The following is a 25,974-nucleotide window of genomic DNA, read 5'->3' as shown; positions in this document are numbered from 1 at the left end:
GTTTGCGGGCAGGTGTGTTTGAGGTGCATATGAGGAGTATAAGTAAAGATGTCCAGAAGTGGAATACATAGTTCTGATTCTCAAAGGAGAAGTAAAAAAGTACTGGAGAAGTAGTAAATTTGGAGTCTTTGTTGTACATATGTTATTTTAAGCTGGTGGCAGGGAGAAAGGATTTCTTAAGGATGATATTGTAGTGTGAAAATAACATAGGGATGAAGATCAGAAACATTTAAGGGAGGAACAAACAAAGGAGGAGGAGGGTTAGAAGAAAAGAGCATATGATATAAAAAAAAAAACCAAGAGAGGAGAGTGTCAAAAAGAAACAAGGTGTATTTATAGACGGAAGTTAAAAAGGCATTAGAGAGGAAAAGCAATCATTAACTAAGGTTTCTCTGGAGAAGCCAGTGGGAATAGGGACTAAAGTACCCTGTGGAAGGATTAGCTGTAGCCCACTTCCAGCAGAACATGTGGTGAGAGGAAGTTGAGATAGTTCCTGTTTGATTTCTCTGTTTCTCTCTAATATAGGAGGTGAGATATATAAATTTGGTAGGGCTGTCATAAGAAAGTACCATCAGCTGGGCACGGTGGCTCACGCCTGTAATCCCAGTACTTTGGGAGGCTGAGGCAGGTGAATCCCTCGGGCCCAGGAGTTTAAGACCAGCCTGGGCAACATGGTGAAACCCCACCTTTACCAAAAATACAAAAATTAGCTGGGTGTGCTGGTGCTTGACTGTAGTCTCAGCCACTCGGGTGGCTGAGGTGGGAGAAGTGCTTGAGCCTGGGAGGTTGAGGCCATGGGGAGCTGTGATCCTACCACTGCACTCCAGCCTGGGGAACAGAGGAGACCCTGTCTCAGCAAACAAAAACACAAAACATCTCCCGCCCCTCCACCCCCACACACAAGACCACTAATGATGTGGCTTAACAACAATTTCTTTTTTTTTTTGTTCCAAGAGAGAGTCTCGCTCTGTCACCCAGGTTGGAGTGCAGTGGCGCCATCTCTGTTCACTGCAACCTCCGCCTCCCGGGTCCAAGTGATTCTCCTAGAACTACAGGCACGCGCCACCATGCCCAGCTAATTTTTGCATTTTTAGTAGTGACAGGGTTTCACCATGCTGGCCAGGCTGGTCTTGAACTTCTGACCTCAGGTGATCCACCCATTGTGGCCTCCCAAAGTGTTGGGATTACAGGCATGAGCCATCGTGCCTGGCACAAGAATTTGTTTTCTCATAATTCTGGAAGCTAGAATTCTGAGACAAAGGTGTTGGCCTGCTTGGTTTCTTCTGGAGGCCTATCTCTGGGTTGTACATGGCCATTTTCTGGTGTCTTTACATGTTCTTTCCTCTGTGCTTGCCTGTGTCCTAATCTGTTTTTATGAGGATACTAGTTATATTGGATTAGAGCCCACCCCAGTACCCTCCTTGAACCTTAATTCTTTAAGGACCCTATCTAAAATATGGTCACATTCTGAGGTATGGGGGTTAAGACTTCAATTTAGGAATTTTGGATTAGGGGACACAATTCAGTCAAATGACATGAAGTCATTTGCTGAAAGTGAGAGGCAGAAGGCCGAGATTTGAAGTAACCCACCATAACAAGTATTGCATAGGAAGCTAACTAAGAGGCTTGTGGGGCTCTGGGAGAGAAACATGGGCCCAGCTGAGGGAGGAACTCAAACTGAACAGCTGCATGATTTTCTCTAGCAGCAATCGGGACTCTAGGAATATAAATCAATCACTAAAGGTGTTTCTTTTGACTTAATTTAGAGAAAGAGTTTAAAATATGTGCAATTTTCCCCAAACTTCTGTGGTATAATATATGTACAGTCATTGCACGTATTTAAAGTGTACAGTTTGATCAGTTTTAACATAGATACATGCCTGTGAAACCATCATCCCAAATACAATAGAGAACATTTCAGTCACCCCCAAAAGTTTCCCCTTGCGCCTTTATGATCCATGCCTCCCTCTACCCAGTGCCTAGTCATGTACTTAGTAACTTTCTGTCATAATAAATCTAGAATTTTACATAAATTGAGTCATACTGTGTGACTTATTTGATCATATTTTTGGTCAGATTGTTTAAAGTGCTAGAATTATTATTTTGTGGCCTTATTCCATATTTTTTATTTTTATTTTTTTAATTTAATTTAATTTTTTTTTATATTCCATATTTTTTAAAAGAATTTTTTAAAAACACCGTCTTCCCTGAAGCTCATGGGATTAAAAAGCTATATGAGGGCTTCCCTCAGATACAACTGGTGAATTCCTTCCCTTGTCCTATAAATGAATATAGTTCTGAAATTAACACACTCCACTTGGAAATACCATATTGGATTTGAAAGTGACTTGAATATTAGAGTGCACCTGCTAATGTTGAAAACAATGTGAATTTTTGTTATTGGATCTTAGCCTCTTTTTTTTCTTTTTTTTGAGATGGAGTCTCGCTCTGTCACCCAGGCTGGAGTGCAGTGGCGCCATCTCAGCTCACTGCAAAAGCTCCGCCTCCCGGGTTCCCGCCATTCTCCTGCCTCAGCCTCCCGAGTAGCTGGGACCACAGGCACTGCCACCACACTTGGCTAGTTTTTTGTATTTTTAGTAGAGATGGGGTTTCACCGGGTTAGCCAGGATGGTCTCGATCTTCTAGACCTCGTGATCCACCCATCTCGGCCTCCCAAAGTGCTGGGATTACAGGCTTGAGCCACCGCGCCCGGCCTGATCTTAGCCTCTTTAATGTGATTTAGTTCCTCCACTACGTGGAAATAGAATTCAGCACAGTGGCAGAGTTGGGATTTTTTTTTTTTTTTTGGTGAATGTGGCAGTTTAAAGTTCTCATGGTGTGATTCCTGAGACTCTTGCATTTCTGAATTATTTTATTGTTTGACTTATTTTGTTCTGCCTTCCATCTTTTAAAAAAGACTTTCTCCTACTTAATAGAAAGATATAAGTGATTGTTTAAGTTTTACACCTGGGAAAATCTAAGACATAACCTAAAGTTTAGAGTGGTAAATTAGTAGAATACACTACCTTAAAATTGTGAGAACCTTTAATATCCTGTGGACACTTGAGACGTTAACATCAGCAGATGATAGTGGTTAAGCATGATAGTTAGCAGCCTCCAGGGATCTGGAATTAGGCTGCCTTAATTCAAATCTTGACCCTACCATTTAATAGCTGTGTGTCTTTAGATAAGTCACTAAGCCTCAACTTTCTTTATCTGTAAAATGGAAATAATGACAGGACCCATCTTATTCATACAAAATACTAAATTATACATGAATATTGAATATTTAATGTAAATATTAAATCTTGTAAAACTCATAGTGCAGTGCCTGGCATATGACACACACACTCGCTAAAGGTTAGCTTTTGTTATCATTGAAAGGATTCCAGATAATTAATGGCTCCCGTATTTTATGCAATATTCAAATTACTTAAAAAAAGAAAAAACTTTGTATCCCTCTTGGATCTTGAAATAGAATTCATCTGAAGCATGATTTGTAGATCACTACCTGTCACCCACTTTACAGTCCAGATTACTCCTGAAAAGGAATTTTTACTTCATGAGCTAGGTTTGTCCTGGAAAGGAATTTCGTAACATTACTAACAAAATACTGCCATTGCTGAACTCAGTGTGCCATAGCAGTTTCTGAGATGGAGGGAGATTGGAGTCTTTCCTTAAAAGGTCAGGCTCTGTGTATTTCCTGTCTTGTTTGTTGTTAGCCCTAGGCTTTGTTTACTGGTTCAGTATTATAGAGATGAGACCACCTGTGTGTTCACATTTTTGAGGATTTTTAACCTGTTTGAGTTTGACCAGAATAGATACTGTCTTTAGAATCTTATTTTAGGGACCGGGCGCGGTGGGTCAAGCCTGTAATCCCAGCACTTTGGGAGGCCGAGACGGGCGGATCACGAGGTCAGGAGATCGAGACCATCCTGGCTAACCTGGTGAAACCCTGTCTCTACTAAAAATTACAAAAAACTAGCCGGGCGAGGTGGCAGGCGCCTGTAGTCCCAGCTACTCGGGAGGCTGAGGCAGGAGAATGGCGTAAACCCTGGAGGCGGAGCTTGCAGTGAGCTGAGATCCGGCCACTGCACTCCAGCCCGGGCGACAGAGCGAGACGCCGTCTCAAAAAAAAAAAAAAAGAATCTTATTTTCGACAATATGATTTACTTGGGTGCTATTTTCAATGAAGAAACACTTATAAGAAATTACATAACAATGGATTTTGGGAAAATACTGTTTAATATGCTGAAGTCTGTTGTTATTTGACCTAAGCCAATTCTTTGAAATGATGCCAGGAAATCAGAGAGATCTAGTTTAGATCTGTATTGTCTTTGAAAGAAGTGTGTAAAGTTGATAGCTATAGTATAGTGGATTCTGCATCCACAGAACTAACCAACTGTGGACCAAAAATATTTGGGAAGGAATTTTAAAGTCACCTTGAAAAAAAAAAATGGGGAGAAAAAAAAAGTTGGGAAAAAATAATACAACATGGAAAAATAATAAAACACAGTAAGTATAACAACAATTTACATAGCATCTACATTGTATGAAGTATTATAAATAATTTAGAGATGATTTAAAGTATACTGGAGGATGTCCATAGGTTTTATGCAATTACTATGTCAGTTGGAATCAGGGACTTGAGCAGCCTGGGATTTTTGTTGTCTGAGAGGGTCTTGGATATCTGGATACGTTCTGCTGGAACCAGTCCCCAGCAGATACCAAGGGACAACTGCCTGTGGTTTTAAAATTTGTTTTAATTACACTTGTAGAGTATGAACATGTTTTCTTTTTTGAAAAAAAAATTCAGGTGCTTTATGGTCATTTGAGTATAAAGCTTTATAAGTTGAGTTAAAGCCTCCACAAACATTTTTCCCCTTTATAACACAAGTTTCCTTCCCTGTAATTATTGCTGTTTCAAAATTGGCATTTCCCATGTAGGAATTCTTACATATTTTCAGAGCTTTTTTGATTTTTGCAGTACAAATAAAGAATTATGGATTTGTAATTTACCTTGCTGTTGAGGGCTGTTTTCCTTCTTTGTTCATCTTTTTAAAATTGTTTGGTTACTCTTGTATCTTTACTCTCCATTTGAATTTTAGAGTCAGTTTGTCGAGTTACTTGAAAAATCCTTCAACACCTGTGAAAGGAAGGGACCTACAGCTGATTAGCAAAATCCTGTAGAGATTTTTCATTGGGATTGTGCTAACTAGTTGGGGAAGAACTGAATCTTAACAGTGTTTGTCGGCCGGGCGCGGTGGCTCAAGCCTGTAATCCCAGCACTTTGGGAGGCCGAGACGGGCGGATCGCGAGGTCAGGAGATCGAGACCATCCTGGCTAACACGGTGAAACCCCGTCTCTACTAAAAACTACAAAAAAAAAAACTAGCTGGGCGAGATGGCGGCGCCTGTAGTCCCAGCTACCTGGGAGGCTGAGGCAGGAGAATGGCGTGAACCCGGGAGGCGGAGCTTGCAGTGAGTCGAGAGACGCCCCAGCACTCCAGCCTGGGTGACAGAGCGAGACTCCGTCTCAAAAAAAAAAAAAAACAGTGTTTGTCTTCTTGTCCATGAACACAGTTAACTTTTCTTTTGTTTAGATGTTCTTTTATGTCTTTCAGTAAAGTTTTAGTTTTTTTCCCCCAAAATACTTGCACATTTTTGTTGATTTGTATCAAAGTACTTTTATGGTTTTGTTGCTGTTGTGAATGGATTTAAAGTTTCTTTTAAATTAAAAACTGCATTTTCTAGTTGTTACTATTGATTTATACATGAAAATATTGAAATTTATATATTGATATTGAGTCTGACCAGTTTGTTGAGTTCTGTTATTCTAATAACTTGTCAGTTGATTATCTTGGGTTTTCAGTTAGAAAGTCATATATTCAGACATTGATTTTAATCTTTTCCTTGTCTGTCTTTATACTTCTTGGTTTTTTTTCTTTTACTTTTTTGTAGAGACAGGCTCTTGCTATGTATCCCAGGTTGGTCTTGAACTCCTGGCCTCAAGCGATCTTCCTACCTTGGCCTCCCAAAGTGCTGGGATTATAGGCATGAGCCATTGCACCTGGCACTTTTTTGTTTGTTTGTTTTCCAGTTGCGTGGTATGTTTTCAGCATTCAGTTTTGAGACATCTAAAATATCTCTAAAATATTGTTTACTATGCTGTACATTGTGCTGTAATCACATTCTGAATGCCTCAGTAAATACATGGTAGAAGGGGTAGATCTTTAAGTGGGGGTAATGGAAAGTTTCTGAGAAGGGAAATATTTATTACTGGAGGATTTAATGTGTGATCTTGTCGTTACAGATATGATGTAAGATACTTCTTCAAGATTGGACAGCTGGGGACCTTCTTCTGATTAACCTTAAACCGACTTACAGCCATAGAGACACCTCACAAAGTTCCCATTTTTCGTTGTTGTCGTTGTTGTTGATTTTCTGCTTTACACCTTTTCTGACCTTGCAATCATGTATGGAAGTGCTCGCTCTGTTGGGAAGGTGGAACCGAGCAACCAGAGCCCTGGGCGTTCACCCAGGCTTCCACGTTCCCCTCGCTTGGGTCATCGTCGAACCAACAGTACAGGAGGGAGTTCGGGAAGCAGTGTTGGAGGTGGCAGTGGGAAAACCCTTTCAATGGAAAATATACAATCTTTAAATGCTGCCTATGCCACCTCTGGCCCTATGTATCTCAGTGACCATGAAAATATGGGTTCAGAAACACCTAAAAGCACCATGACACTTGGCCGTTCTGGGGGACGTCTACCTTACGGTGTTCGGATGACTGCTATGGGCAGTAGCCCCAACATAGCTAGCAGTGGGGTTGCCAGTGACACCATAGCATTCGGAGAGCATCACCTCCCTCCTGTGAGTATGGCATCCACTGTACCTCACTCCCTTCGCCAGGCGAGAGATAACACAATCATGGATCTGCAGACACAGTTGAAGGAAGTATTAAGGGAAAATGATCTCTTGCGGAAGGATGTGGAAGTGAAGGAGAGCAAATTGAGTTCTTCAATGAATAGCATCAAGACCTTCTGGAGTCCAGAGCTGAAGAAAGAACGAGCCCTGAGAAAAGATGAAGCTTCCAAAATCACCATTTGGAAGGAACAGTACAGAGTTGTACAGGAGGAAAACCAGGTAAGTTCTACATATGTGTTTATTGGCTAAATTCATGTATGTAAATGAAATAGCCTTTTTTTTTTTTTTCCTTTTCCTAGATTTTTCCCTTCGTAGTATATGTATCTTCCTTTTTCCTGTTTATTTTACAATTTTGTGTCCTCCATTTCTCAGCCCTTTCCAAATTTGGTCCTGTGCCCTGTTTTTTTCTAGTTGCCCATGTCTGCTTGCTTCCATTCTTGCTTGGTTCTTTTCTCTGGTTTCTGTTTCTCTTCGTGTCTTTCCTTTCAGCATATGTTATCTTTTTTTTTTTTTTTTCAATTCTTCTGAGGTTATAATTTTGCTACACACTGTAATATCTATTACCAAATGTATTTAGACTAGGTAACTTAACTGTAAGGTATACCATTAAGATTTGTCATAATGTCAAAAAGTCATTCGTAAAAACAAAACAAAATGACTATCACAAGATAAATCAGTGTTGTCAGCTGAGAACAGAAATTACTTTTAAAAAGTTAATATTGGCCGGGTATGGTGGCTTACACCTGTAATTACAGCACTTGGGAGGCCGAGGTGGGCAGATCATTGAGGTCAGGAGTTCGAGACCAGCCTAGCAACACGGTGAAACCCCGACTCTACTAAAAATACAAAAATTAGCCAGGTGTGATGGTGTGTACCTGTAATCCCAGCTTCTAAGGAGGCTGAGGCAGGAGAATCACCTGAACCTGGGAGGCAGAGGCTGCAGTGAGCTGAGATCCTGCCACTGCACTCCAGTCTGGGGTGACACCGTGAGACTCTGTCTCAAAAAAAAATGTTGATGATGTATTTATTAAGTACGAACAATAACTATTCATTTTGTTGCCATTCACAAAAGTTTAACTTCAGGATGCTTTTGTAGCTTTTTGTTCTTTAATTCTTTACGTTTAAGGTAGAGGAAAGGCAACCTGGTGTGATTATTTGCTTGTAGAAAGTAAGTGAGATGACTGGGCTTTATCGTCATGGGGCTTTGCAGTTTGAGAGCTAAGTGCTGTCACATTAGCTACAGGAAATACTTATTTTTCTGTGCTCCTCCAGGTTATAGTTGATGTGTTTGGTGATAGCCATGTCACAGTGAGGAAGCTGATGACTCCAAAGATGTGAACAAATCATATTCAGGCTCTATCAGTTAAAATGTTAAACATACTTTTTTGTTTTTGGTTTTTTTGAGAGAGAGTCTTGCTGTGTCTCCCAGGCGGGAATACAGTGACGCAATCTTGGCTCACCGCAACGTCCACCCAGGTTCAAGTGATTCTCCTGTCTCAGACTCCTGAGTAGCTGGGATTACAGGTGCCTGTTCCCACACCCGGCTAATTTTTATATTTTTATTAGAGACGGGGTTCCACTGTGTTGGCCAGGCTGATCTGAAACTCCTGACCTCAGGTGATCCACCTGCCTCGGCCTCCCGAAGTGCTGAGATTATAGGTGTGAGCCACCATGCCCGGCCCGTACTTTTTGTTTAAAAGACTTTTAGAATTTTTCTCTCTTCACATTTTTTTCCCCTGTGGTGCAAGTTGTGTGTACTTTTAAAAGTTTTCTTAAACTTGCAAGCTTGAATTTTTTTCCTTCTTAAAAAAGCTGTCTTGGCCGGGCGTGGTGGCTCAAGCCTGTAATCCCAGCACTTTGGGAGGCCGAGACGGGCGGATCACGAGGTCAGGAGATCGAGACCATCCTGGCTAACACGGTGAAACCCCGTCTCTACTAAAAATACAAAAACTAGCCGGGCGAAGTGGCGGGCGCCTGTAGTCCCAGCTACTCGGGAGGCTGAGGCAGGAGAATGGCGTAAACCTGGGAGGCGGAGCTTGCAGTGAGCTGAGATCTGGCCACTGCACTCCAGTCCGGGCGACAGAGCGAGACTCCGCCTCAAAAAAAAAAAAAAAAAAAAAAAAAAGCTGTCTTACACTCTTAAAAGGAGACTATTTAATTAACTACCTCATTGTTGGTATTACACTTTCTTTTTGGATTAGGTTAATCAGAATTATAAAGAAAGCAATTCTTCTTAAATGATACTAAGAAGTAAAGAAGCAACTAGAAATTATCTGTGTCTCTGATGAAGGAGTCGTCTGCCACACAAAGCTGTTTAGGTCACTGATGGACCTAATGTGTGACTGTGGTCCCATAAGGTTACAATATAGTATTACCAGGTGTGGTAGCTCGCACCTGTACTCCCAGCACTTTGTGAGGCTGAGAGGGTGCGGATTGGTTGAGTCCAGGAGTTTGAGACCAGCCTGGGCAAAATGGTGAAACCCTGTCTCTGCAAAAAATAGAAAAAAATTAGCTGGGTTTGGTGGTGGGTGCCTGTACTACTTGGGAGGCTGAGGCAGGAGGATCACCTGAGCCTGGGAGGTCGAGGCCACAGTGAGTCGAGATTGGGCCACTGTGCTCCAGCCTGGGTGACAGAGTGAGACCCTGTCTCTAAAAACAAAACAAAGATTATAATACAGTGTTTTCACTGTATCTTTTCTATGCTTAGATGTGTTTAGATACACAAATATTTACCATTGTGTTACAGTTGCCTACAGTTTTCAGTACAGTAGCATGCTGTATGGGTTTGTAGTCTAGAAGCAGTAGGCTATATCCTATGTCCTAGGTGTGTGGTAGGCTGGACCAGATGCGTTTGTATGAGTCCACTTGATGATCTTTGCACAATGATGAAATCGCCTTTCTCAGAACGTATCTCTGTCATTAAGCAACATATGACTGTGAATCTAATTTAAGATTTCTGTCGATTGTCTTAACCATTCTTACCAATATGCAGTCCAGATACTCAGATCTACTGTTTTGGCTACTTGAAGATCTCTAGTTACGTTACATTTTGTATGTTAAAGCTCCAGACACATTTTCAGCAATAAAAATAGCTCATTTTTTCTGTTCATAAATATAAAACAGAAAAGCATAGATATGAAAGCAAAATATATTCCAGATCCTCCTATCTACTGACAACTTTGCTATTCCACTGTTAGCATTTTGACATTTCTCTTTACTGGAATACCTGTATGCATATACACATAACAGATTTACCTGAATGGAATACTGTTGGTATTATGCTGTGACCTTTTTTTAGCTAACAGCATTTCTACTGTATATTAAAGGCCTCTACTATGTATCTAAATCATCATTTTTAATGCCTTCTACTATTCTATTGTTATTCTAGTTAATATCACAGGGCTAAAATTCTTCAAATTTACTTGGTATTGCAACGCAAATTAAAAACTAAACCTTGAATTCATTTGAATCAGATATCTAAGTAATTATAAATAATGATTTATTCTTTCTCAGATACATTATGACTTCAAACTACTTTGCTTTTACTTTTTAATCAGTTATTAAAGTTGTCACTACTCAAAATTGGAATATTTTAATATACTTAAATCTCTTTCTTAGAGACTTAGCTTCTTTAAAGAAGAGAAATTGTCCTTTAAAAAATATTCCTTAGGAAGTTCTTTGAGTTTGAGTCATTAAGACTTTAAGAATGTGTAAAGAAAGAAAAAAGCTCAAATAGACCCCACTGATGGAGTCTAAAATTAAGGACAGGGTTCTTAAATGCTGGCTCGGAAACGTCAACATCAACAGGCATATTTGGTTAAAACAGAGATTGCTAGGCCTTCTTTCATACCAGCTAAGTACAATCTCTGGAGATGGGGTCCAGGAACTTATGTTTTGAACAAGCTTCTCTGGTTGTTCTAATGAGAAACCACTCTTGGGATCTTTAGAATTTAGCAAATCTAATCTAATTCTTTCTCTTTTTTTTGAGATGGAGTCTCGCTCTGTAGCCCAGCCTGGAGTGCAGTGATGCGATCTTGGCTCATTGCAACCTCTGCCTCCTGGGTCCTGGTTCAAGCAGTTCTCCGGCCTCAGCCTCCTGAGTAGCTGGGATTATAGGTGCCCCCCACCACACCTGGCTAATTTTTGTATTTTAGTTAAGATGGAGTTTCACCTTGTTGGCCAGGCTGGTCTTGAACTCCTGACCTCATGATCTGCCCGCCTTGGCCTCCCAAAGTGCTGGAATTAAGGGCATGAGCCACTGCGCTGGGTGTCAGTCTAATTCTTAAACTTGTCTGTTGCTGTTTATCAATTTATGATGGTTCTGTTGTGGCACTTTTGAGCTCAACCATAAAAGAAAGGGGAAGAAACAAGGGACCATTTGCTCAGTGTGTCTCATCCTTTATTCTTCCACTTTACATCTCAGGGATGTGACCTACTCCTGTTCATAATGATCATTCACTGTGACAGGGACCCTCAGTGGATGGGGCGTGTGTAGGAGAAAAGGGTGTTTAAAATTTTAGATATGTTTAGTTAAAAAGAGCCCTCCAGGTGATTTTGATGTCTTCTCACCTTGTGAATCATTGATGCACCAGATAAATGTTCAAATGATATATGACAGCAGAACAGTGAAGTACAGTTTCTTCAGTTGACGTTTTTGAGTTGTCAGTACAATACTGACTTTAGTTTTTAATTTGCATTGCACTACCAAGTAAATTAGTTGAATTAGTTGAAGTACAACACCAAAAAAAAATCATTCCTAAATACAAAATAATAGTACGTTCTCAGTTGTTTTTTAAATTGTTGTTGTTTTGAGACAGAGTCTCGCTGTGTCACCCAGGCTGGAGTGCATGGCGCAATCTTGGCTCATTGCAACCTCCGTCTGCAGGGTTCAAGTGATTCTCCTGTTTCAGCCTCTGGAGTAGCTGGGATTACAGGCGTGTGCCATCATGCCTGTATGCCATATCATGCTAATTTGTTGTTGTTGTTGTTTGTTTTTGAGATGGAGTCTCGCTCTGTTGCTCAGGCTAGAGTGCAGTGGTGTGATCTCTGTTCACTGCAAGCTCTGCCTCCCAGGTTAACGCCATTCTCCTGTCTCAGCCATCCCGAGTAACTGGGACTACAGGCGCCTGCCACCACGCCCAGCTAATTTTTTATATTTTCAGTAGAGATGGAGTTTCACTGTGTTAGTCAGGATGGTCTCAATCTCCTGACCTCGTGATTTGCCCACCTCAGCCTCCCAAAGTGCTGGAATTACAGGTGTGAGCCGTCACGCCCAGCCAATTTTTTGTATTTTTAGTAGAGACTGGTTTCACCATATTGACCAGGCCAGTCTCGAACTCTCCACCTCAGGTAATCCACCTGCCTTGGCCTCCCAAAGTGTTGGGATTACAGGCATGAGCCACCGCACCCGGCCCTTTTTTTATTTGAGAGGGAGTCTCAGAATGGCACAATCTTGGCTTACTGGAACCTCTTCCTCCCGGGTTCAAGCGATTCTTCTGCCTCAGCCTCCCAAGTGGCCAGAATTACAGGCATGTGCCACCATGCTCGGCTAATTTTTGTATTTTTTTTTTTTGAGACAGAATCTTGCTCTCACCAGGCTGGAGTGCAGTGGCTTGATCTCAGTTCACTGCAACCTCTGCCTCCTGGGTTTAAGCGATTCCCCTGCCTCAGCCTCTCAAGTAGCTGGGATTACAGGCACATGCCACCATGCCCAGCTAATTTTTTGTATATTAGTAGAGACGGGATTTTACCATGTTGGCCAGGCTGGTCTCGAACTCCTGACCTCAGGTGATCTGCCCGCCTAAGCCTCCCAAAGTGTTGGGATACAGGCATGCGTCACCATGCCCTGCCTAAATTCTGTTTTTATAGTTTGGTATTGAGTTGTAAATATCAGGAGAAAAAAAATGAGTTTGCTTTCTTTAGTTTTGTGGTTAAGTATCAATATAACCTAGGTCTTGGAAATTGTACTCTTAGGGGTTGTATTGGGTTCTTTTTTTTTTTCTTGGTAAAAACAAGATTGGTGAATTTGGAGTATGTACTGTGTATACTAGTGCCCAAATGTGAGATTCTTTATATGTATTTAGATAATTATCATAGTATATCATATTTGAATATTATACAATTTCAAATGTATTGTTAATAAAAAATCATAGTTTAATTGAAAAATGGCTGAGACATAATTTTTTATTATAAGAAATATTGTGAGCTGGGTATGGTGGTATGTGCCTGTAGTCTCAGCTACTGAGGAGGCTGAGGCAGGAGAATCCCTTGAGTCCAGGAGTTTGAGTCCAGCCTGGGCAACACAGTGACACCTTGTCTCTTAAATAAATAAATAAATAAAAATTTAAAAGAATTAATAAATCTTGTGGAAAAATTGCATATGAATAAACATTTCATTTTGAAGGCTTGACTTTTCAAGAATGGATTGACAATATATGTGTGTATAAGATTATACGTGTGTGTGTATCGAATTTAGAGTAGATTTGAAGTTACTGGATTTATCACCACTATACCTTGAATTAGTCACCATTATACCGTGTTGGTGATGCTGAAACTATGCCCCTCACTAAGATGGTTTTTATTATGAAGTGACTCAGAAATGTCAATTTAATGAAAAAAGTTATTGGCGTACTTGTTCATTTTGAAATAATTGAAGCAGTTGCTTATGCCTATACTTCAGAAGCTGTGTGGAAAATAGGTAATATCCTAAGTACGGTCTGCATTCAAAGGCAAAATATTTCAATCTTCTGAATCCTTCAGTTCAGTTCCAGTGAAACAGTCCACAGGATTTTCATGCCAAAAAACCCATATGTGCTGAAGAATGGTGAACACCGCCTTATCTAGATTCCACCCCTTGCCCTAATTAAACGCCAGTGCTGGCAGCGATATATTCTTCCTATACCCACTGTAATTACTACACAATCCTAAAATTGTATAACTTTGGTCCAAAAAACGAAGGGTGCAATTTTAAAGTAAAGTGAAACACTGCAATGAGATACAGAGACAGAGAATGCTAATTAATAGATTATAGTCAGCCAGCAGTGGGGCCTAATTAAACCCTGCATTCATTATACCCTCCATAGCCCTCAGAGGTCAGGCATCTTCCACTTTATAAAGAAGATTGGTTTAATAGGATTTACAGTAATTAAGTAGTTTCCCATTTCAGTTTGAGACTGGGGATTTAGGTCCATTCTAAATATTTGGTCTGATTGGACCATAGAGATCTTGTTCTAGGATCCTATCAAATGTAAAGACACATTTGCTTATAACTGCTTGATCTGTGCGATTCTTTATTATGGAGTTCTTTTAGAAGATGTGTCTAATATAAATACTCAGCAGTTTTTCTGTCTCATCCTTCTTTTGTTACTGAACTTTCAGATACTGCTAGTTGGAGAGTTAGAATAGTATGTATTTAAAAGGGAAGGCTTTTTTTAAAATTGGGAGTAAGGAAGGTTTTTAGCGTATGTTTGACGAAGAGTGAAAACCTAGCTGTGAGCTTGGTGGAACTGCAGAGCTACCAAGACTTTGGATGTGGCCGGGCGCGGCGGCTCACGCCTATAATCCCAGCACTTTGGGAGGCCAAGGCGGGCGGATCACGAGGTCAGGAGATCGAGACCATCCTGGCTAATATGGTGAAACCCCGTTTCTATTAAGAATACAAAAAATTAGCCGAGCGTGGTGGTGGGCACCTGTAGTCCCAGCTACTCGGGAGGCTGAGGCAAGAGAATGGCATGAACCCGGGAGGCAGAGCTTGCAGTGAACCAAGATCCCGCCACTGCACTCCAGCCTGGGCGACAGGGTGTGACTCCGTCCCCCTCCCCCCAAAAAAAGACTGGATGATTTATATTTTTTTATTCTAAACAACAGTTAACCAGATTGTCATCATACTTATTTTTTGATTATGCCTTGAAGTAATTCTGTATGTTGAATTTAGTTGGAAGCTTATTTTAAAAATAATTACTTAAAGCACTGTCATTGAAATTTTGTGTGAACAAAATACTGTTTAATATTATAGGGTGGCAGGTGAATTTAATGTTTTTTGCCTTGTGTGTTTCTTTTCTTTTTGGAGTCTGATTTTTGTGATTCTCATTTACTTAGGAATCAAGAGAATTTCTAGTTCAGAAATGCAGAAAGATAACCTCATGTAATTCTGTGTCTTTTTTTTCTCGTTATTTGGAGACTTTTGACTATTAACATTTATGTAATTTTAGGTCGTACCTTGATTTTCCATATGGTAAAAGCCATTATTATTTGCCATTAAATAATTTTTTTTTTTTTTTTTGAGACAGAGTTTTCCTCTTGTTGCTCAGCCTGGAGTGCAATGGTGCGATCTTGGCTCAGTGCAGCCTCCACCTCCCAGGTTCAAGGGATTCTCCTGCCTCAGCCTCCCGAGTAGCTGGAACTGCAGGTGCACGCCACCACACCGGCTAATTTTTTGTATTTTTAGTAGAGATGATGTTTCGCCATGTTGGGCAGGCTGATCTCAAACTCCTGGTCTCAGGTGATCCGCCGACCTTGGCCTCCCAAAGTGTTGGGATTACAGGTGTGAGCCACTGCTCCCGGCCTTAAATAAACTTTTTCATGAGATTGCTAGTTGTTTCACTGTCATTTAAAGTCTGATCTTACAATTTGGGATTTATGTCTCAGATTATTGTTTAAATTTTCTTTTTGATAATTCTGTTTTAACAAGGAGATATAGATAAATTGGCATCCTTGTTTATTTCCCAGATCAGTTAAATCTTTTTTGTTGTTTCAGAAGGGGAATATGTTAAAGGCACTATGTAGAGTGCCATGAGAAAATGAAATCAAATATAAAATGGATAATGTTCCTTTTGGGGAGTTAATAATCATTTTGAGAAGCAAAATTTGTACATCTATGGCTTACGGAAATTTGAACTACGCATTTATCGGGTCTTGATCATATGTGAAGGTATTTAAGTTGGTATGGGAAATTTGCTTTTACAGTTGGTAAGTTTGCTTATCTGGAATGTAGTGAAGTATTATGAAAAATAATTCAGCAGATCTAATAAAAATGTTGCACAAATATGAGATAGGGCTTATATGAAGAAATAAGGGCATAGTATGCCAGATAATTGCAGTTTCTCTCTCACTTTCTATTTTCCTCTGTGTTTTTGGATTTCACAGTGCAGTGTAGTGTGTTATCTCCTCTCAATGAAATAAAATTATTTTTAGAGATTTGCTAATTTACAACAAATTTGCAGATAGCATCTTAAGTATAATTTGGGGGTCCTACTTTTTATTGTGCAAAAGAAATCAGAAAATGGGTTTAGTTTTTAGTTACATAAATGTTAATCAGTGGAGGTCGTAGTTTCGTTTTTTTAACATTTACAATCGTAACACCCTCTGGAACTCGACATCTGTTTTGAGTGCTCTGTTATGCCCAGAAGAGTATAGGAGGTGCCTAGAAACCATGCTTTATAAGAAATGGCTGACGGAACTCAAGCAGAGAGAAGACTTGCAACATTTTAATTATACTCTTAAGTATTTGATGGACCGCCATGTTGAAGGTGATTTTTCCTTTTTTCTTTCTTTGTTAGTATTGTTTTTGGAGAGCAAACACCGGAAACAGCATAAATATTAGGGTTTTAAATTTTGGCTGCAAGGAGGAATGGATTTTTGAAAAAAGCTATATCCAGCCGGGCACGGTGGCCCACACCTGTAACCCTAGAACTTTGGGAGGCCAAGGCGGGCAGATCACGAGTCAGGAGATCGAGACCTCAGTGAAACCCTGTCTCTACTAAAAGTACAAAAAATTAGCCGGGTGTGGTGGCGGCTGCCTGTGGTCCCAGCTACTTGAGAGGCTGAGGCAGGAGAATGGCGTGAACCCGGGAGGTGGAGCTTGCAGTGAGTCGAGATGGTGCCACTGCACTCCAGCCTGGGCGACAAGGCGAGACACTCTCCAAAAAAAAAAAAGAGAAGAAAAAAGTGATATCCATTTGATGGAAGAACAGTTTCACAAAGTAATGCTTCATCATCACTAGAAGTGGTCACTGGGAGGTCAGATGACCTTCTGACAGCTGTGTGGGTGCTCCAAGTCATCGAACTCTTCAGAATGCCCAAAGTGGTATGGAAGAAAGTGTTACTTTGTGGAGAAACATTTAGGGAGTTTATCCCGTCCTCCCAGGCCCTGTTGTCCTTTTTCTCCCTCCCTGTCTCCTATCCTTCCTTTATGACAATTTTGTTGAGATATAATTGAATTCACCCTTTGAAGTGTACAGTTTTTTCTTTCTTTTTTTTTTGAGATGGAGTCCCGCTCTGTCGCCCAGGCTGGAGTGCAATGGTGCGATCTTGGCTCACTGCAACCTCCGCCTCCCGGGTTCAAGCAGTTCTCTGCCTTAGCCTCCCAAGCAGCTGGGATTATAGACACACGCCACCACACCCTGCTAATATTTGTATTTTTAGTAGAGACAAGGTTTCACCATCTTGGCCAGATTGCTCTTGAATTCCTGACCTGGTGATCTACCTGCTTCGGCCTCCCAAAGTGCTGGGATTAGAGGCATGAGCCGCCGTGCCCAGCCTTTTCTTTCTTAATCTGATTTACTCAATGAAGATTTTGAAGAAAGTAATAGTAAGTTGCCCTAGGGAGTTCTAGAACGAGAGCATAAGTGATGTAATAAAAAGTACTGTTTAGGAGCAGCTTTTACTGCTGTCAGCAGAGTGGATTGAAGAAAGGGTGGGGAAAGGAAATGAGTTTCTTGTAGAAGACCTGGATTAAACAGGGTAATAGCAATGAAGAAGGTACACATCCATGAGATTTTCAAAGAAATATTTGGATATATGCAGGGCACGATGGCTCGTGCCTGTAATCCCAGCACTTTGGGAGGCCAAGGTGGGCAGGTTACTTGAGCCCAGGAGTTCAAGACCAGCCTGGGCAAAATATTGAGACCCCATCTCTTAAAAAAATAAAAAATTAGCTGGCATGGTGGTGTGCGCCTGTAGCCCCAGCTACTTGGGAGGCTAGGGCAGGAGGATCGCTTGACCACGGGAGGTGGAAGCTGTGATGAGCTGTGATTGCACTACTGTACTTCCACCTAAGTGACGGAGCAAGAGGCTCTCAAAAAAAAAAAAAATTGGATATAGACGGCAAGAGAGAAGAATACAGTGAACCATGGTATTGAGATTGGGGAGCTCGCTTCCTGATGATTAACACTGGGAAAAGTGGATTAGAAAGTGGAACTAAATTTAGAGTCAGGAATGATGAACTTGGTTTTAATTATGTGAATAAAAGTTTTTCATAAGAATTTGGAGATAGCAGACTAATGACTGTGACCTCAGGTACGTGCATATAGATGTTATGAAGGTGTGCTTGTTAATGTTGGGGAACTCACTTGTCTGGTTAACTCAGTATCAGCTACACGTCTCTGCTTATGGGAGTAAGAAGTGGAGAGGGAGAAGCCATTAGAAAATACAGTTTTAGGCCGGGCGCGGTGGCTCAAGCCTGTAATCCCAGCACTTTGGGAGGCGGAGACGGGCGGATCATGAGGTCAGGAGATCGAGACCATCCTGGCTAACACAGTGAAACCCCGTCTCTACTAAAAATACAAAAACTAGCCAGGCGAGGTGGCGGGCGCCTGTAGTCCCAGCTACTCGGGAGGCTGAGGCAGGAGAATGGTGTGAACCCGGGAGGCGGAGCTTGCAGTGAGCTGAGATCCGGCCACTGCACTCCAGTCCGGGCGACAGAGCGAGACTCCGCCTCAAAAAAAAAAAAAAAAGACAATACAGTTTTATGTATTTTTTCTCATCCAGCTCGATTTGTGTTTTGGTTCTCTGTCTTTATTGTGGTTTTTTTGTTTGACAGCAGATACCTCGAGTGATTCTCTCAATTCCTGAAAGTTATTATTTATTAAAAAAGTTAATACTGATTTATGATTTTTTCATAAACTTTTAGATGTCCCTTACTTTGTTTTAGTTAACAACAAGTTTATTGGAGATCATGTACCTACCTCTGTTTGATAAATTAGGAGTGACTTTGGGAAAAAGAGAAATATAAAAAATGTGCTTTCAGTGAGGAAATGATAAATTTTGTTTTTGAAAATGTTCTGTTCTTCCCTTATGGATAAGATTAGAAATGCTTTTATGAACTGTTTTTGTGCTGCCATACACGTTTCTAAAAATACTCATTTTTCTTTTTCTTTCTTTCTTTCTTTTTTTTTTTTTGAGACGGAGTCTCGCTCTGTCAAACAGGCTGGAGTGCAGTGGCGTGAAGCTCTGCCTCCCGGGTTCACACCATTCTCCTGCCTCAGCCTTCTGAGTAGCTGGGACTACAGGCACCCACCATCATGCCCAGCTAATTTTTTGTATTTTTAGTAGGGATGGGGTTTCACCGTGTTAGCCAGGATGGTCTCAATCTCCTGACATTGTGATCCGCCCACCTTGGCCTCCCAAAGTGCTGGGATTACAGGCGAGAGCCACCACGCCCGGCCTAAAAATACTCATATTTCTTTCCAGATTTGGAAAGTTAGTCTTTAACATAGATCTTTTCCTTTGATTTTTCCATATATTAACAATACTTACTGAACCCTCCCGCCCTTTATTTTGCCAGTCTTTTCTACCTACTAGGCTTTCCTACCTAATACTGGATTGCAGTGACACTTGCTTAATTTCATATGTGATGACTATATAGGCCGAGAAAGTGAGATAGTTCAGCCTTAATGTACACACTGTACCATCTCTTACCAGTGGCCGGTGGCTTGTGTACTTCCAGAGAATGTGATATGCAAGGATCTGTTTAGCTTTGAAGTCAACCTGAGATAACTGCTGTGATCTTAAATGACCCTCAGGTACTTGAGTAGTCCTCTGTAGCAGTAATTCTTAAACTTGTTGGCCCCAGGACCTCTGTATATTGTAAAAATTATTGAGGACCCCAAGCAGCTTTTGTTTACGTAGGTTATATGTACCAATATTTGTCATATTAGATACTAAAATAAAAAATTAATATTTATTAATACATTTAGAAACAACCTAATAAATGTTATCATAAGTAATGTTTTAAAATGAAAAACAGTTTTGCAAGTCTCTCTCTCTCTCTTTTTTTTTTTTTTTAGACAGAGCCTTTGCACTATTTCCTAGGTTGGACTGCAGTGGCATGATCCTGGCTAACTGCAGCCTCCGCCTCCTGGGTTCAAGCGATTCTCCTACCTCAGCCTCCTAAGTAGGTGGGATTACAGGCATCCACCACCATGCCTGGCTACTTTTTGTATTTTTAGTAGAGACAGGGTTTTGCCATATTGGCCAGACTGGTCTCGAACTCCTGACCTCAGGTGATCCACCTGCCTCAGTCTCCCAAAGTGCTGGGATTTCAAGTGTGAGCTACCGCACCTGGCCTAGTTTTGCAGGTCTCTTTAAGGAAAGGAGGACTACAAGTCTAACGGCCTTAGGTGGTCCTTCTGACTCTTGTAAGAGGCTGCCACTAGAGTCCTGACTAGGTCACTCTTTAGGTAAGATCTCTCTTATTGGTTCAGTATTGTAATTAAATATTATGACCTGTGACATCAACATGGATTAACAAGGATCTCTGACATTTTCATCAAGGGTTAAGAAGTTACACTGTTTCTTTAGTAACAGTGAGTAATTGAAAATGTGGTGAGTAATGGTGAGGACTGGTGACTTTGTTGGTTTGTTGTTGATAGCATGTATTTCTCGACCCTTAGAGAGGTTCTTTGGGTGGGCTGTCTTAAGGAAGCCCTTGTACTGTAGTTGGCTAAGCAGTAGGCCCGCACCATCACGCCCAGCTCATTTTTGTATTTTTAGTAGACACGGGGTGTTGCCTTGTTGGCCAGGCTGGTCTCAATCTCCAGACCTCAGGTGATCCACCTGCTTCGACCTCCCAAAGTGCTGGCATTACAGGCGTGAGCCACTGCATCTGGCCAACCAGGACTTTCCTTTTTTTTTTTTGAGATGGAATCTAGCTCTGTCGCCCAGGCTGGAGTGCAGTGGTGCGATCTTGGCTCACTGCAAGCTCCGCCTCCTGGGTTCACACCATTCTCCTGCCTCAGCCTCCTGAGTAGCTGGGACTGCAGGCGCCCACCACCACACCCTGCTATTTTTTGGTATTTTTAGTAGAGATGGGGTTTCACAGTGTTAGCCAGGATGGTCTCGATCTCTTGACCTTGTGATCTGCCCGCCTCAGCCTCCCAAAGTGCTGAGATTACAGGCGTGAGCCACCATGACTGACCTGATTTTTTTTTTTTTCCTGGAGATGGAGTCTAGCTCTGTTGCCCAGGCTAGAGTGCAGTGACATGATCTCGGCTCACTGTAACCTCCACCTCCTGGGTTCAACTGGTTCCCTTGCTTCAGCCTCCAGAGTAGCTGGTATTACAGGCACCTGCCACTATGCTCAGCTAATTTTTGAATTTTTAGTGGAGACAGGGTTTCACCATGCCAGGTCTCAAATGCCTGACCTCCAGTGATCCACCCACCTTAGCCTCCTAAAGTGCTGGGATTACAGGTATGAGCCACTGTGCCTGGCTTAGTATGTTTAATTTTTTTTTTTTTTAATACAGTTGCATTGTATTTATGTGATAAACCTACAGCATTTGTTGTATTTCAAAGAAACATTTTTGGGAACTAAGTTTGTTTTATAGCACTTAAAATTTGAAAAATTGGGAGAATACATTCAAAAAATATTCTTTTGATTATCTTTCTTGAATATGATAACTGCATAATTAGTAATTTCTTCTTTTCACATGACTCCTCTTCATGGGCATAGGAACTTAAAGCAGGTGCCGCATTCTTAGGAGGGAAGCATATTGTAATGAGTGTTTCCAGCCTTTCCTATCTTGTAATTTTATGAGGGTCTATTTCTTATTTTTCTGTGAAAACGTGTTATCTATGGTACAGAGTATTTTCTTTTTCTTCTTCTTCTTTTTTTTTTTAGACGAGCCTTGCTCTCTCATCCATGCTGGAGTGCAGTGGTGCGATCTTGGCTCACTGCTACCTCTGCCTCCCAGGTTCAAGCGCTTCTCCTACCTCAGCCTCCCGAGTAGCTGGGATTACAGACGCCTGCTACCACACCTGGCTAATTTTTGTAATTTTTAGTAGAGACAGGGTTTCACCATATTGGCCAGGCTGGTCTCGAACTCCTGACCTTGTGATCTGCCAGCCTCGGCCTCCCAAAGTGCTGGGATTACAGACGTGAGCCACTGTGCCCAGCCTGTACATAGTACTTTTAAGAGATGAAGCAGGTAAAAGGATATTTACTTAACTGGTAGCAGATAAGCTTTTGGATTTCTCTTGGTATTTCTGATGGAAGATACTTATTTTCAGGGATTGGTATGTTGGGTCTCAATTGTTGGAAAGTTGTGGGAACACTGGCTGTTAGAATAATCACTAGGGGCAGAAGGTGTTTCTAGGATGTAGGGTGGAGAGGGCTTAAAGTTCCCACATTCCCCGCACGGCTTAGGACAGGTCTGCCTACTGAAAAGCTTTCCCTCATACCATATGATTTTCATGTGTCTTGCTAGAAATTTGATAGGATAAAAAGTCTGCTTATAGTCATTTGAGCCAAGATCCTATGATAAATAAATGTGTGTAAGTACATTAGCATCGTTTGACTGAGGACGAAGTTGAAAGAAGATTATACTTCATTTTGTTTGTAGCTTTACCTAGAGTTTTTGCCATTTGGGAAAACCACTTCAGCAGCAACATTGCATTGTCGCTCATGCTGCTGTCTCTTCAGCCTCTGTTTGCATGTCTTTCGCTGTAGTTGTGCCCTAGCATTTACATGTTGACAGACATTCTATTTTATTATCAATTATTTCTTTTCATTTTTCCTTCATATAGGATTATATAACTTTTTTTGAAACCATATGTGTGAGTGGGTATTATCTGTGCATTTCAGGATAGCAAAGGGCATATTTACAAAATATTTGTTATAAAATGGGAGGGTATTAAGTCTGATAAGCCTGAAATTCACTGGAATTTCAGTGAATAATAGATGGAACACTGAATCTGGAGATCTGCATTCTAGTTCTCATCCTGGCTCTGCCAGCTGTGTAGCCATGGCAATATTTAAGCTTTTTGAATGCCAGTTTCCTCATCTTTAAAACCCAGAGAGTTGGACTAGGTGCTCTTTAGAGATTCTTTCTTTTGAAATTACTTGATTTTGTTTTTGTCATTTATCCTAGTGGAATTCTCTAAGAGTCTGTTCACTTTGATCATAATGCCCAAATTCAAAACTGATTCGTATAACCAGGTTGAGTGCTTCAGGGAATGAGACATGTATGACTAATGAAGTGCTTTTCAAGGTAGGTAGCATAAAATCACTGTTTACCTATAAAGGGCAAAGAGCCTTCATGTGAATTTCAGGTGACAAATGGGGATAATAATACTTGTATTGTTGCAATATTTAAGTGAGATTACAGAAGATAATATTTATAAATTATGGACAAGACTACTTGACATAATAGGTATGCAATATAATAAATGGTAGTTGAATTAAAATTAAGTCAAACATTTCTTAAATACAAATACATTTTATAATATATTTTGAAGTATGAAATACACCTTACGTGATGTGCTACCAGAGGCAAACAGTAGCTGGGACCTATAAAATGTCTTTAGAAAGTGGGTCACAGTGGATCATCGGTTTCATCTGGATAACTCATCACTACCAGCCCAGCCTGAATATTCCTGTAGGAGTTACCAGGAACTTTGAGTAGGGTAATTAGCTCTCAGGATTTTCAGTTACAGTCGTATTCATTATTTAACATTTTAATTTCCACAACGACTCAACCATGAATTATGGAGTGCTTTCCCAGAAGGAATGTAGTGTTGCTGGAAATACAGTTTTTATTGCTCTGTTTTCTTTCTAAGGTATGGGGTTCCTGGTTGGTTAGTTGCGCCCAAAACTCTCCGCAAATAATTTAAAATACGTGCTTTTTTATGAAGATGACTTAACAAGGCAGTGGAGATTTCTCTTGAATGGGCAACGTAGAATGCTTGTATTTTCTTATTCTGCTTATTTTAAATTACTAATTTTTGTACTGTGGTCCTGTACATTAAATTCTTACATGATAAGTGTATGTCACTAAAAGGTATACTTTGCCCACAATACCTATTATTTACTCCACTGACATTAAAATTGTAGCATTACATCTGAGATTCCGTTTGGTTTTTATGTATCATTTGCTGTTGTATCCTTTAAAAAATACTATAATAGATTTGTCAGTGGAACTGATGTCTTACTGTGATGCTGTTATCAAATGCATCTCTGAGTACCTGTGATAGAGAACTAGTGAAGGTGTTCATATCTATTATAGATATAGATGCTAATATATCTAGACTGTTGTAGATGCTAGTAATAATTGTTATAGAATATTTATAGATACCATCCTAGATGCTTTCATACACGTTGCTTCTAATCCTTATTAACAGTTCTGTAGGTAAGCAATGTTGTCCTCATTTATAGGTGAGGAAATTGAAAAGTAAGAGAGGAATTTGTTCAGGTTCACATGTCTCTAGTGACAGATATTGGTCTGTCTGGCTACAAAGCCAGATGTCATTGTGTTTTTGACTAAGGACAAATGAATGAAGTGTACATACTTGTTTAAAATATTTATTGAAAAATTAATATTTATTCAGTCATTTATTAAATGTAAAAGATGGCGTTAAAATTCCTCTGTGTTTTCGTTGGAGGGGGAAATACGAGAATAGGTGTATCATAGGATCCAAAGGCTCCTGAGAAGGGGTTAACATTGAGAGAAGGGGTAGAGGAAAGAGATAATAGGTGATCAGTTGAGAAGATGATACATATAATCTGATTAGTTTAAATAATCAGTCAATATCAGCAGGTGTAAATGACATGCATCAGTACTTTTCTTGTTTTGATTAGGCAGAAAGCATTAGATTAATGATTCCCAGACTTGCATTTCACACACTAGCAAAATAAAAAGTAAATAACAACAACAAAAAAAAGTGGGGGAGACTGGCATAGGATTGTCAAATAAAAACAATTAAAAAATGATAATACATATTATTACTGTTATTTTATAAGGGGAAAGTCAATCTAACACCAAAGGAATTGTGCATAATTTCACAATAAGAGTTCTTTCAAGAAAATACAGATTTTAACTTTGTAGTGACAATTTTATTAAGTCAACTTGGTCATGAACTGGCTTTGGGAAGCATTAGTTTTTGATAGGGATCACCATATTATAGCCAAATCCTTCCTACAGGAGTTGTACATCCTACAAGCAAAGAATAGCTTTTACATTTTTAAATGATTAAAAAATTAATGTGATATGTGAAAATTATATGAAATTCAAAATTCAGTGTGTATAAATAAAGTTTTATTGGGACACAGCTATGTTTATTTTTGTATTATGTATGGCTGCTTTCACACCAGTGGTAGATAGAGTCGTTGTGATAGAGTCTGTGTGACTTGCTAGACCTGAAATACAGTGTTTACTTAACTCTGACCTTTTACAGAGTTTTTCAGTACTTTGTTTAGATAACACAGTAAATAATAATAGCTAACACTTGTGTAGTGTTTACTAAGAAACAGGCCCTGTTTTATGTGCTCTGTGTTAGTAACCATCGTAACAATTTTATGAGGTAGGTACTGTTAATTTTATTGAAGTAGAGACTGAGGCTGAGAGTAAGTTGCCCAAAGTCACATGGCTGTTAGGTGGCAGAGGCAGCCTTCCGACCAGATGGTGCCACTCCACGGTATGTGCTTTATCGGGGAATCAGAGACTTTAGGATGTGACACCCCCTTCACATTTGCCTTCGTTGTTTTAGGGAAAGAGGAAAGTAGCCTTATTCTAGAGTTGCCCCAAGTGTTATCATTGAGGAGTTGAATGAAGAATTCAGCTTTACTTACTTCATGATGTGTGAACATTTGGTGTATTTTTATGTGACCCAGTGGATTTTCCCCAGAGGTCTGTTGATTGAAATGTCCTACTTATTGATGTCCTAGTTATTGAACTTTTGAACAAATAAATCTGTCATTTCGGAACTATTGAGTTCATTTTTGGTATAATTAGAATAATAACACTATTAACTTGGAGGGTAACTGTTTCTCTATCATAAA

General features: G+C 40.3%; 1 protein-coding gene across 16 annotated transcripts in view; it reads left to right on the top strand.

The window, feature by feature from the left end:
- The window catches only part of ERC1 (ELKS/RAB6-interacting/CAST family member 1), a 545,691-nt gene that overhangs the window by 32,179 nt on the left and 487,538 nt on the right, over positions 1–25,974 (top strand). For all 16 annotated transcript variants that reach the window (XM_033223291.1, XM_033223290.1, XM_033223296.1 and 13 more), the window contains exon 2: positions 6,313–7,142. In XM_033223291.1, the coding sequence (XP_033079182.1) occupies positions 6,474–7,142 (669 nt within the window). In that variant the 5' untranslated portion in view covers positions 6,313–6,473. The remainder of the gene's footprint in view (positions 1–6,312; positions 7,143–25,974) is intronic.

The sequence above is a fragment of the Trachypithecus francoisi genome, unplaced genomic scaffold (assembly GCF_009764315.1).
Source record: "Trachypithecus francoisi isolate TF-2019V2 unplaced genomic scaffold, Tfra_2.0 Lachesis_group11, whole genome shotgun sequence".
In the NCBI taxonomy this organism is placed as follows: Eukaryota; Metazoa; Chordata; class Mammalia; order Primates; family Cercopithecidae; genus Trachypithecus; species Trachypithecus francoisi.
Note: the sequence above shows the minus strand (reverse complement) of the source record. Positions and strands in the feature narration are given on the sequence as shown.